This window comes from Microcaecilia unicolor, chromosome 4 (genome assembly GCF_901765095.1).
Source record: "Microcaecilia unicolor chromosome 4, aMicUni1.1, whole genome shotgun sequence".
NCBI lineage: Eukaryota > Metazoa > Chordata > Amphibia > Gymnophiona > Siphonopidae > Microcaecilia > Microcaecilia unicolor.
The window spans coordinates 167,157,301-167,170,794 of NC_044034.1; the positions used below are offsets into that span (position 1 = coordinate 167,157,301).

At 48.2% G+C, this 13,494-nt stretch overlaps 1 protein-coding gene across 1 annotated transcript in view; it reads right to left on the reverse strand.

Annotated features, from left to right (window-relative positions):
• The window catches only part of LRP4 (LDL receptor related protein 4), a 203,670-nt gene that overhangs the window by 113,899 nt on the left and 76,277 nt on the right, over positions 1-13,494 (reverse strand). The window contains exon 2 of the mRNA XM_030200877.1: positions 4,406-4,552. Within this exon, the coding sequence (XP_030056737.1) occupies positions 4,406-4,552 (147 nt within the window). The remainder of the gene's footprint in view (positions 1-4,405; positions 4,553-13,494) is intronic.

Consider the following 13,494-nt stretch of genomic DNA (forward strand, 5'->3'; position numbering starts at 1 on the left):
ACACCCCCCAGCCCCACTTGCTCACCCTCCCCTGCTCGCTCCCTGCTGTTTGCACTGATCCCTGCCTCGTAAAACTTATTTTTTTGCGAACCAGCAGACTGAAGAAATAAAACAAACAGCTGAGAGGCTTGCCTCCTTCGATCGCGTCGGCCGCTTCCTTTCCCTGCATTCTGAGCGCGTCCCGCCCTCGAGGAAAGGAAATGACATCAGAGGAGGGCGGGACGCGCTCAGAATGCAGGGAAAGGAAGCGGCCGACGCGATCGAAGGAGGCAAGCCTGTCAGCTGTTTGTTTTATTTCTTCAGTCTGCCGGTTCGCGAAAAAATAAGTTTTACGAGGCAGGGATTGGTGCAAACAGCAGGGAGCGAGCAGGGAAGCCCCAGAAAAAAGGTGCCGGTACGCCGTACCGTCGCGTACCGGCACAAAAAAAGCACTGGTTTCACTGTACTTTTATTATTAGGTTTCAATTTACTGTTTTCAAATTTACCTCATTTATTGTATTTACATTTATTCCTGGTTATTTTACTATTGTTATGCTGTTAACAAAATTATAAGTTTTATGTTAAACTGTACCTGCTGTACACTGCCTTGGGTGAATCTCTTCATAAAGGCAGTTAATAAATCCCAATAAATAAATAACTATGCAACATTGCCCAAACTGGGGGGAGAGGGATTTACGCTGAAGTTAAATTGGGCTGTGCAGAGCTAAAAGCTCAACCGACAATCTTGGTCCGTGGCGTCACTTCCTCCTCCTTTTGTATCATTCCAAATACTGGCACTTGTTCAACAGACCAGTTAGTGGCCCTTTTACTAAGCTGCGGTAAAATCTGCAATTATCATGGCTTAACGCAGGATTTCACCATTGTCTTGTCTGCAAAGTTGGTGAGCCCTTAGGTCCCACGAGGCCCCGAGGGACCTCAAAGGACAGCCGTGCAAACCCAAGTCTTCACCCGCGGCGACCGCCGTTCACCAAGGGTTGAGCCCCCAGCTGCAGGCGGTCAACGGGACTTCAGGAACCGCGGGGTGCCGAACTGACCCGGACAGAGACCAGGAGAGCAGAGGGCAGATGGAGAATGAGGACATCCAATGACAGGCAATAGTACAGGGCCGGCGGCTAACAGGGTAGTCAAGATCAGGCAAGAGGTCGAGGCAGGCGGCTAGCAGGGAAAACCAGGAACAGTCCAAAAGTCAAAACCGGAAGGACAAGGAACACAACGGAGCACAGGAACCAACGGAGACTGGCCTCGGGAACAGAACCTGAAGCAAAGTTCTCATACAGTCTTTCCCCTTAAGTACTGCTCAGGATCAGCCACCCCACCCCCGCAGGTAATGCCAACCAACCCGGGCCTGATTACAGACAGAGCCCTTCTGATTGGCTCTGTCTGCCCAATCCGGCACCTCGGAGGCGGAGCTCCAGACCCCCGCGCCCGGGAGAGACGAGGACGCCAGCCATCGCGCCTGGGCACCGCCTCCTCCAGCCGCGCCAACCCTGCCCCCTCAGCCGGCGACCGCGAGGCCGGCGGCCGCAATCGCCAGCCTCTGCCCTTGGCCCCGGGTCGAGCGGCCATCACCGCGGCGGGCCTCGGCTCCCCGCCGCGGCTTCCGACTCGCCACCCCCTGCCGCGATGGACGCCGGCTCTCGCCCCCTGCGGCGGAGGCGCCAGGAGGAGCAGCGGACGCGACAACCATGCAGTAGCTGCAAATTTAACATGGCAACTGTTGGGGGTGTTCCCAGCATTTGCTACCATAGGTGCCATGTTAAATTGACAGCGCTCAGTACTGTGTTTGGAATTAGTGCAGAAGCACTTAGCACCTCCAATTTAGGAAAGGGTAAGTGGTCCCATGCTAACTGCAAAAGTGGCAAATTGCAGCGAGCTAATCCATAACACCTTCCATACCCATTGTCTACTCATGGCATGTCTCTTAACACAAAAAGTACTTAGTACACAGTTCACAGCACATGAACTACAAAAATACTACAAAGCTCCTTAACACAGTTCTATACTAGCAGTTACCATGCGGTAAACCACACATTAACCCCCGGATTTTATATAGTGTGAGTTGAGTTGCGCAAGCAAATCTAGTCGTATTCTGGATTTGCACATGCAAATTAATTAGCATAACAAGCCAATCAGCGCCAATAATTGAACTTAATTATTGACATTAATTGGAATTAATTAGAATTTACACACACAAAGATGCAGATCTAAAAAGGGTGAACGGCCATGGGTGTGGAATGGGTGAGTTGTAAGCATTCTTAGGATTTACACACAGCGTTATAGAATATGCCCATTCCGCATGTAATTTAAGCGTTGGCATTTACACCAGAAAATGGGTGTTGAGCGTATTCTATAAAGTATGCCTAGATTTAGACATATTCTATAAATTGTGCCTACATTATAGAATACGCTTAGGCATATATTTTTTGTGTCAATTTTTTAGGCGTGATATATAGAATCTAGCCCTAAGTACAAGCACAGTAGAGTAAATGGGCCCCTTATTTTCAATGGGTCAAAATACTGAAAAAACTCATAGTGCAGAAAAACTTACACTGAAGATAACTTACAGCAGTGTCTCAACCCAGTCCTTGAGGCATACCTAGTCTCATCAGGTTTTCAGGATATCCACAATTAATATGCATGCGACAATGCAGGTATACCTACTCCTCCACTTTAGATGCTATTAAGTAGTATCCTTAAAGGAGCCCATGGGGCAGCAACTGGCAAAATGGCACCCTAGGCAAGAGCTGCTTTCGGCTATCCTATCATTTTAAGACCTGCTTGCTCACAGACTGACTGAAAAGGATTAAGTGGTGCCCCTGAATGCCATCTATGGCAGTCAACCTGCTTGCCCATCTTTGCAACAGCCCTGGGTGCCCATACATCTTCCCATCCAAGGACGGTATCAAGGTCCCAGATTTGTTAGCCCATTGGTATTTGTGGGGGTAAACAATGGAGAAAGTTCTGGTACAGTGGGACACCACCGCAAACTGTCAATGGTTCCCCAAACCTTCTATAAGAGAGGAGTTTCACCAAATAGGATTCAATCAACAAAAGTGTCTTTGAGGCGGAACTTTCAGCATCTCCAGGTACTATTACTGGAAACAGCTGCTAAGCAGAATATTTATGCTATTTTTGTAATTAGAGTTTTGGCAACACTGTGGCAAACTATGATTTAAGAAGGCCTTGCTCCCAGATGTTACGTATTGGAAAAGTAAAGTGAAAGTACTGCAGAACATGGTGGATGGTGAGCAGAGAAATATTCGAGTTTGACTTGTTAGTGCTGACAATTTGAAGCCAAACATGGGAGAGATGGAATTTTTCAGAGTTTTAATTGCTAAAGATAATTTGATGACAGCCAGAAGGTTGGAAACTATTCAGAATAACACTTGTCAAAAGAAAATTCAAGTTATTACATTTCCAGAAGTTAATGATATTTTGTATGGGTGTGCACAGGGAAAAGATTGTATATTTTGGTTCATTTGATATCCCCCCCCCCCCCCCCCCCCACCCATGGTACAACTTTTTAGCACATGTTAATCGACTTAATGTGTGACCTTTTCTTTCCATTGTCTTTGGGCCTTTATTTTGTGGATCTCTGATTGCATTACGCTTTTCTTTCCCTTCTTTGTTTCTTTATATAACAGATATGTACATTTGTAACCTACAAAATGAAAATGTTACTAAATAGAGAATTTACAAAAAAAAGACATCCACTGGGGCATTGGCAAATTCTCTGCCGGAGGAAAGAGTCATAGACTACAGCAGTAGGAATGTTAAGAAAATGGCTAGCTTGAACAACTGGGGTCGCTGAGAAGGGCATAGCCACTGTGTATAGGTCCCTCAAGACAGGCATCTTGTAAGACACATACAGTCTCTCAGAACACAAAGGGGCCTTTGAGTTAGTGATCATCTCCCCTCTCTGACCACAAGACAGTGCAACTGGAAGCCCTTGTGCTACACCTTGGATGTGTTTTTCCATAGGCATAGAAGTGAAGTACACAACATCATTTACATTCCTCCTCTCAGACATGCCAGGAAGAGCTAGGATCATCCACTCAGATCCACACAGAGCCAGTGACTCAAAGTGAGGGGGACAGTGAGACTGTCGTTCCAGTAATATTGAGAAGTATGACACTCCCTTCCCTCTGCATAGTTATCCCTTATTCAAAGAGCCTGAGTTGGTCATATAACATGGCATCATCATATATACTCTGATATCCATCACACTTGGGGCAAGCACTGGATACCCCTCAACAAACAATTTAATTACATCCCCCCCCCCCTCCTCCAAATGCAAAATCCCTGCTCCCCTAAACCCACATAACAAATTCACACTCCTCTCTCTTGAGTGAATAAAAACACCCATACAATAGATAGAGACACACATAAAGAGACAGCTTCTTACTGCAGCCATCTTCATCGCTGTGGTCGCCACAATCATTGTCGCCATCGCACTGCCACTGAGTGGGGATGCAAGTACACTCTCCAAAAGTACTCACCGCACAGGTAAAGTGATTGCGGCCACATGTACACACTGTGCTGCTCACTGCACCTGTAAAGAGGAGACAGAACGGAATTTAGTCTCTGTATCCCATGGGCTCCCACCTATTCTTTGTATCTCTTTAATCTTCCCTATCCCACAGGTATTTCTTTCTCTTCGTTTCTTCACCTTTTAAATCCTAGATGTTTATCCCAGGAAAGCAATCTCCAAACCTGAAACAGAAGCATGTGTATTCCTCCTCTGTACTGCCAGTTCAAGTGTGCAAGCATAACAGCTCTTAAATCATTGATCAGAGTTGCATAAGGAGACATGAATGAGACAGAGAAATAAACAGACTCCCAAAGAAGAGACAGAGAACAGACTATAGAGGAAATAGCAAAAGACTGGGTAGAGTTAGGGTTGAAGAGATAGGGTTTGCAAGAAAGAAGAGACAGCTTTGGAACGGAGAGTAAATGTAAATGACAATCATTCCAGCTAACAGTACAATCGATAATATTGTCAAAACTAGACTACTGTAATGCAGCATATGCAAGATGCAAAGAAAACACAATAAAATCATTGCAAACTGTCCAAAATATGGCAGCAAGGCTGATATTTAAAAAACTGAAATACGAGAAAGCAACCCCACTACCAGAAAGCAACCCCACTAGTTGTAATGTTACACTGGCTGCCAATCAAGGCAAGACTACTCTTCAAAATAAGCACCCTCATCTACAAAATACTATTTGGAATGTCCCCTGAATATATGCTAGACCTAATCAAACTACCCCCAAAAATGCAAGCCCACAAAACAGAAGCTACTTACTTCTCCACCTACCCAACTGCAGAAACGTAATCTACAAAACCATCTACATGGCTCCAAATGGTGGAACTCATTACCCAAAGCAATAAGAAGCATCACTAACTACCTCCAGAAAAGTTCTGAAAAATTCTATAACATAGTAACATAGTAAATGACGGCAGAAAAAGACCTGCACGATCCATCCAGTCTGCCCAACAAAATAAACTCATATGTGCTACTTTTTGTGTATACCTTATCTTGATTTGTATCTGTCATTTTCAGGGCACAGACCGTATAAGTCTGCCCAGCAGTATCCCCGCCTCCCAACCACCAGCCCCACCTCCCACCACCGGCTCTGCCACCCAATCTCGGCTAAGCTTCTGAGGATCCATTCCCTCGGAACAGGATTCCTTTATGTTTATCCCATGCATGTTTGAATTCTGTTACCGTTTTCCTCTCCACCACCTCCCGTGGGAGAGCATTCCAAGCATCCACCACTCTCTCTGTGAAAAAATACTTCCTGACATTTTTCTTGAGTCTGCCCCCCTTCAATCTCATAACTAAACACATAAACTACAGATGCTCTAGAACAGGGGCGTACCCAGACCTTGCAGTGGAAGGGGGCCAGAGCCCGAGGTGGGGGGGGAACATTTTGGTCTGCTGCCCGCTGCCTCCCCCCCCCCCCACTGCCTCGCCACCCTGCCGCCATCCCCCTGCTGCCTCGCCACTCCCCACCCGCTGCCGCAGCAAATACCTTGGCTGGCGAGGGTCCCCAATCCCCGCCAGCTGAAGCCTTGTCCAATGCCGGTCTCCGGCGCCGCCACATTGCCTGCCCTGCTCTCTCTTCCCCTCATGTCCTGCACACTCCTTTCAGTGAAACTGAGCATGTCAGGTTCACTAAAAGGAGCGTGCCGGATGTGAGGGGAAGACAGCAGGGCAGGCAACAAGGCTTCAGCTGGCGGGGGTTGGGGACCAGAGGAAATTTGGGGCGCCCAGGTCCCCGTGGCCCCATGTAGCCAAGACCTGTCGTTTCTTTCTTTACAACATCCGTAAAATCCGCCCCTTTCTTTCCGAGCACTCTACCAAAACCCTCATCCACACCCTTGTCACCTCTCGTTTAGACTACTGCAATCTGCTTCTTGCTGGCCTCCCACTTAGTCACCTCTCCCCTCTCCAGTCGGTTCAAAACTCTGCTGCCCGTCTCATCTTCCGCCAGGGTCGCTTTACTCATACTACCCCTCTCCTCAAGACCCTTCACTGGCTCCCTATCCGTTTTCGCATCCTGTTCAAACTTCTTCTACTAACCTATAAATGTATTCACTCTGCTGCTCCCCAGTATCTCTCCACACTCGTCCTTCCCTACACCCCTTCCCGTGCACTCCGCTCCATGGATAAATCCTTCTTATCTGTTCCCTTCTCCACTACTGCCAACTCCAGACTTCGCGCCTTCTGTCTTGCTGCACCCTACGCCTGGAATAAACTTCCTGAGCCCCTACATCTTGCCCCATCCTTGGCAACCTTTAAATCTAGACTGAAAGCCCACCTCTTTAACATTGCTTTTGACTCGTAACCACTTGTAACCACTCGCCTCCACCTACCCTCCTCTCTTCCTTCCCGTCCACATTAATTGATTTGATTTGCTTACTTTATTTATTTTTTGTCTATTAGATTGTAAGCTCTTTGAGCAGGGACTGTCTTTCTTCCATGTTTGTGCAGCGCTGCGTATGCCTTGTAGCGCTATAGAAATGCTAAATAGTAGTAGTAGTAGTATGTAGCTACGCCACTGCTCTACAATACTTTCTGATAACCACTACTGTAACTTCATCTAAATGTAAAATTGTGATCCACTTTGAACTGAAACCAGTTTTTGGAAAATAGTGGGAGTAAAGAATGCATAAATAAATAAATAAATAAATAAATAAATAAATAAATAAATTGTATTAGGAATAAAAACAAATTTGTATGGGAGATAGAAAGAAAATATTTTAAGAAGAGACAGGGTATGCTGGGGAGTGAAATCCAGGAAGGTAAGTGAAAGGAAACATGTTGAGAAAGGCCAGATTGAGAAGAAATTCTTAGTTGAAGAGAAGAGAGACTGAGAGATTAGAGGGGGAGAGATAAAGGAGGAAAGCTTTTGTTAGAGGACAAGAAGTGGCTGGAATGTGAAGAGAGAGATAGGTACGGAGGTAGCATGGAACAGAAACGGGGTTAGGCAAACAGCAAGACTTCTGAGGAAGAGGTGTAAAAATGGGAAGAAAAAAAAAGTATATTAGATTAGGGAATAGAGAAAAGAAATTGGGATATGGACTGGATACTGAAAAAGAAGGAAGGTCAAAGGTGAAAGCAATGAGAGAAAGGCCTATCAAAGAGTTGTTGTATATGAGCAAGAATAAAATGACAAACTGAGTTTGGGGAATAGAGAATAGCTTGGAAGAAAGAAAGAGATCTTTTTTAAAAAGACTGTGAAAAACTGAGGAAAGAGGAAAAGAAGATGCTTGGGAGAAAAAAAAAAGACAAAGAAACAAAAAGAAGCAACACAGAAAACATGATGGAGAAAGTGAACAAAGAAAATAAAAAAGATTAAAGTAAAATGAGATGATTGCAGAGAAAAAAAAAGGAAAACATAACTAGTAAAATAAAATGGGATGAGAACAAAGGCATCAGGCAAGCACAGAGAATATGTTAGAGCCAAAGTCTGGAAAAGTGATTTTATTTTTTTTAACATGTTTCACTAGATTACTCTTTATTCCTCAGGAGTTAAAAATTATAAGAATATGCAAAGTGAGGACTTTTCCCTCCTGCCACCAAGCTCTTAATGATGTGTGAAATTTTCTGGTATGTGACCTTTAAAAATGTGGTCTTTAGATTGCAGGAAACCAATTTAATCAATTTTTCTGTCTCTCATACATTCCCCACTCTAGACAGCATAGCCAAGAGAGGTCTTCTCCGAGACTCTAGGGTAGCTACAGTAGCAACAGCAGGAGAAAACTCCGCATTTTCAGGCTAAAGCTTAAACATTTTCAGACGAGAAAAGTCCCAGGATACTCCTAGTTTACTTCCTTCTTTCACTTGTTCCCTGCACTACTTTCCCTGAGCTTTTATTTTTTTTAACAGCTCTGTAGTGATATGAAGGGCTTTACTTTAGATAGGTCATAGAGACTGAAACGTCCACTTGGCATATGTTCAGTTCCCCTTTTATTTTACAAAAAGCTCTGCTGAAAGCGAGAAACATCAGGTCAGAGGTCTGAGTGATGCTTCTGAATCCTGTCTGTAAAAAGAAACAGCTTAAGTGTGTTGACTAGTTAGCACAACACTGCCGTATGTCTTCTATGTCTAAAAGTATGGAGACATCTTGCTGAAGGGCTCTCTCTGTTACATGGGTCAGGGCCTGGGAGGCTGAGACCAATAGACAAAATTAAAAGCTAGGAGCTCCTTTATATATTTTTCTAACTTTCCCTCTGGGACTGAAATGCCTCCTAGCTTTCTAACTTTTCACCAATTAGGTGCTGGGAAACTCCCATTTCCTCTGTTTACTAAGACAATCTCACAGCTCACTGAAAAGTACTCTTCTGTATGGCAATAGTGAGGTCGGCAACTTCTCTTTTACGCTTTTCATTGGAGGAACCTGGTGGAATTTTCTATGCACAAATTCTTTGCAAAAATCCACAGGTTCCTACACAAGTATAGTGGGATCGGCCATTTTACAAAATTTACACATACAAAAAACAAGCAGTATCAACTTGGTATCTTCTTCCATGTGCTGACAATTTTGCAACTTCCACATGAAAGTTCCAGTATTTAAATAAACAGTGGCAGGGCCGCTGAGAGAAAGAGTCGGGTCCAGGGCAGGGCCGCTGCTGTCGCCGCCCTGCCCCTTGGGCCACTGCTGCCCCCTGCTTCCCCCCCCCCCCCTCAGGCAGCTGCCACTCCTGCCCCCTTACCTTCATGCGACTTCTCTTCTCCTCCCTCAGTCTGTTAGTCTCACTGCTCCTGTGTGCAGGGACCGGGGTTATTGTGTTTACACAATCTCCCGGGTCCCAACACAAGGGAGCAGGAGAGAGACAGAACCCGGCGCCAGGTTCCCCTGGGAGGCCGGGCCCAGAGAATCTTGCCCCCCTGTCCCCCTCTCAACAGACCTGAACAGTAGGGATTAAGGAAAATTACTTCCTTAAGCCCTCATGTCAAAACTAACGCCGGTGCTAGAGCCGAATACTGCTGGACTAGCACCGGCATTAATCTGCACAGAATGTTCAGAGGGCTCTAGTGTGGGGAAACTACTATTTGCACTAATCTTTGGTGTGCACATTTTTTAATTTAGTCAAATGGATGTTAATGAGGTCATTTCCTATTCACTCCCAATGTTCAAAGAACAGCACACAAAACAAAGCCGCCCTTACCGCTGAAAACCCAATACCAGTTTGGAGCTGGCATTGGGGTGTGTGAAGGTAAAATTATGTATAATCATACCTGATAATTTTCTTTCCATTAATCATAGCTGATCAATCCATAGACTGGTGGGTTGTGTCCATCTACCAGCAGGTGGAGATAGAGAGCAAACTTTTGCCTCCCTATATGTGGTCATGTGCTGCCGGAAACTCCTCAGTATGTCGATATCAAAGCTCCATCCGCAGGACTCAGCACTTAGAGAATTACACCCACGAAGGGACACTCTGCCCAGCTCACCACCGCCGAAATGGGGGAGGGGAAATAACCCAGCTCATCCCCACACAAGTGGGGGAGGGGAATCCGTCCAGCTCATCCCCGCGGAGCGGGGGAGGGACACCACACCCGCCGATGCGGGGGGATCTGGCTTATCCTGCAACCGCAACCGCGGGAGGAGCTGACTGCCCCGAACACCGCCGAAGCGGGAGGGGTACAAAACTGCCCTACAGCCGCACGAAGCGGGAGGGAGTGCCGGCAGAATTTTAAGTCTCAATCCAGCCCCGTAAAACGGAGGGGAGAGGAATGCAGCAGCTCACTGTAACACAAACTCGTCTTAACTCTTGAAGAATCCAAGTGAAAAAACTTGAACACGAAGTCTTTCTGAAGGAACTGAAGACTGAACTTGAACCTGAAATGCAACCAGAATAAAAACAGTACAGATATCTGGGAGGGGCTATGGATTGATCAGCTATGATTAATGGAAAGAAAATTATCAGGTATGATTATACATAATTTTACCTTCCATATCATCAAGCTGATCAATCCATAGACTGGTGGGATGTACCGAAGCAGTACTCACCCAGGGCGGGACATAGAAATCCCTGACCGCAACACTGAAGCTCCAAACCGGGCCTCCGCCCGAGCAGCCACAGTCAAGCGGTAATGCTTGGAGAATGTATGGGCCGAAGCCCAAGTTGCCGCCTTGCATATCTCTTCCAAGGATACGGAACCGGCCTCTGCCATCGAGGCCGCTTGAGCTCTTGTGGAGTGAGCCTTCAGCTGGATAGGCGGCACCTTCCCCGCGGCCACATAAGCCGCTGCAATGGCTTCCTTGACCCATCTTGCCACTGTAGGCTTAGCAGCCTGCAGACCCCTACGAGGACCTGCATACAGGACAAACAGATGATCCGATTTCCGGAAATCATTGGTCACTTCCAAGTATCTGATGATGACCCGTCTCACATCCAGATATTTAAGAGCAGAGTACTCCTCTGGGTAGTCCTCCCTACGAAAGGAAGGGAGACAGAGCTGCTGATTCACATGGAAGCGAGAAACAATCTTGGGCAGAAAGGAAGGCACTGTGCGAATAGTCACTCCTGCCTCAGTGAACTGCAGAAAAGGCTCTCGACATGAGAGCGCCTGGAGCTCGGAAACTCTTCTGGCTGAAGTGATAGCCACCAAAAAGACTGCTTTCAACGTCAGGTCTTTCAGAGATGCCCTTGACAAGGGTTCAAATGGCGGCTTCTGCAATGCTCTTAGCACCAGGTTGAGATTCCACGCAGGCACCACTGAGTGCAGAGGAGGGCGCAGGTGATTAACTCCCTTGAGAAAGCGCACCACATCTGGCTGCGAAGCCAGGGAAGCACCCTTCAGGCGGCCCCTGAAGCAAGCCAGAGCCGCTACCTGGACTTTAAGGGAACTGAGCGACAGGCCTTTGTCCAGACCTTCTTGCAGGAACGCCAACACTGAAGAAATTGGAGCAGAGAAAGGAGAAAGAGAGCCTGCTTCACACCACGCTGCAAAGATACGCCAAACCCTGGCGTAAGCAGTAGAAGTAGAGCGCTTCCTCGCTCTCAACATAGTGGCGATGACCTTGTCTGAGAAGCCCTTCTTCCTCAGACGTTGCCGCTCAATAGCCAGGCCGTAAGACCAAAGGGGGAGGGATCCTCCATCACCACGGGACCCTGATGTAACAGGCCCTGCTCCACTGGCAGCCGCAGAGGATCGTCGACTGAGAGCCTGATCAAGTCCGCATACCAGGGACGTCTGGGCCAATCCGGACCCACCAGGATTATCCTGCCGGGATGCTTTGCCACCCGGTCTAGCACCCTGCCCAACATGGGCCAGGGCGGGAACACATAGAGAAGCTCTTGCGTCGGCCATTGTTGGAGAAGAGCATCTACTCCCAGGGATCGAGGGTCCCGTCCTCTGCTGAAGAAGCGCGGCACTTGGCAATTGGCCGATGACGCCATCAGATCTAGGCTCGGCTGGCCCCAGCGCTTCGTGATGTCCAAGAACGCCTGAGCAGATAGCTGCCACTCTCCGGGCTCCAAGGTATGGCGACTGAGAAAGTCCGCCTTGACATTCATGACTCCGGCAATGTGGGCCGCTGACAGCTGCTCCAGGTTCGCTTCCGCCCACTGGCATAGACTCATAGCCTCCTTGGCTAGAGGGGCGCTCTTGGTACCTCCCTGGCGGTTGACATAGGCCACAGCCGTGGCATTGTCCGACAGAACCCGTACAGGCTTCAACACCAGTAACGGGATGAACTCCAAAAGCGCCAACCGAATGGCTCTGAGTTCCAGGAGGTTGATAGACCACTTTGCTTCTGCAGGAGACCAGAGCCCCTGCGCTGTCCTTCCCAAGCAGTGGGCTCCCCAGCCCGACAACGAGGCGTCCGTCGTGACGACAATCCACTCTGGGGTCACCAGAGGCATTCCCGCAGACAACTTGTCTGCCTGCATCCACCAGCTCAGCGCATTGCGCACTGCTGGGTCCAAGGGAAGGCGCACAGCATAATCCTCCGACATCGGAGTCCAGCGCTGTAGCAAAGAGTGTTGAAGTGGTCTCATATGAGCCCTGGCCCAGGGCACAACTTCCATCGTGGCCGTCATAGAGCCCAACAGCTGCACATAGTCCCAAGCCCGAAGGGGAGAGGCTACTAGGAACTGGTCCACCTGAGCCTGAAGTTTGACAATCCGATTGTCCGGCAGGAACACTCTGCCCACTTGGGTGTCGAATCGAACTCCCAGGTACTCCAGGGACTGAGTCGGGCGCAGCTGGCTCTTCTCCCAGTTGATGATCCATCCCAGGGAGCTCAAAAGAGCAACTACCCGGTCCACAGCTTTGCCGCACTCTGCATAAGAGGGGGCTCGGATCAACCAGTCGTCCAGATAAGGATGGACTTGTACTCCTTCCTTTCGCAGGAAGGCCGCTATGACCACCATTACTTTGGAAAAGGTCCGCGGAGCAGTAGCCAACCCGAACGGGAGGGCTCTGAACTGGAAGTGTCGGCCCAGGACTGCAAAACGCAGAAAGCGCTGATGAGGAGGCCAGATGGGAATATGCAGGTACGCTTCCTTGATGTCCAAGGATGCCAGGTACTCCCCTGCCTTCACTGCCGCTATAACAGAGCGGAGAGTCTCCATGCGAAAGTGCCGCAGTTTCAAGGCCCGATTGACCCCTTTGAGGTCGAGGATAGGCCGGACAGAACCTCCTTTCTTTGGTACCACAAAGTAAATGGAGTAACGCCCCTTGCCAAGCTGACTTTCTGGCACCGGAACGACCGCACCCAGGCGGATCAGATTGTCCAAAGTCTGCTGCACTGCCACAGCTTTGACCGGAGACTTGCAGGGAGAGAGTACAAACCCGTCTCTTAAGGGTCGGCAGAACTCTAGCTTGTAGCCGTCTCTGATGACTTCCAGCACCCAAGCGTCTGAAGTTATTGTGGTCCACTCGCCCAGAAACGAGGACAGCCGTCCTCCAATCTGCACTGGGGCGTGGACCAAGACCCCGTCATTGGGTACGAGACCCTGGGGGAGGACCGGAG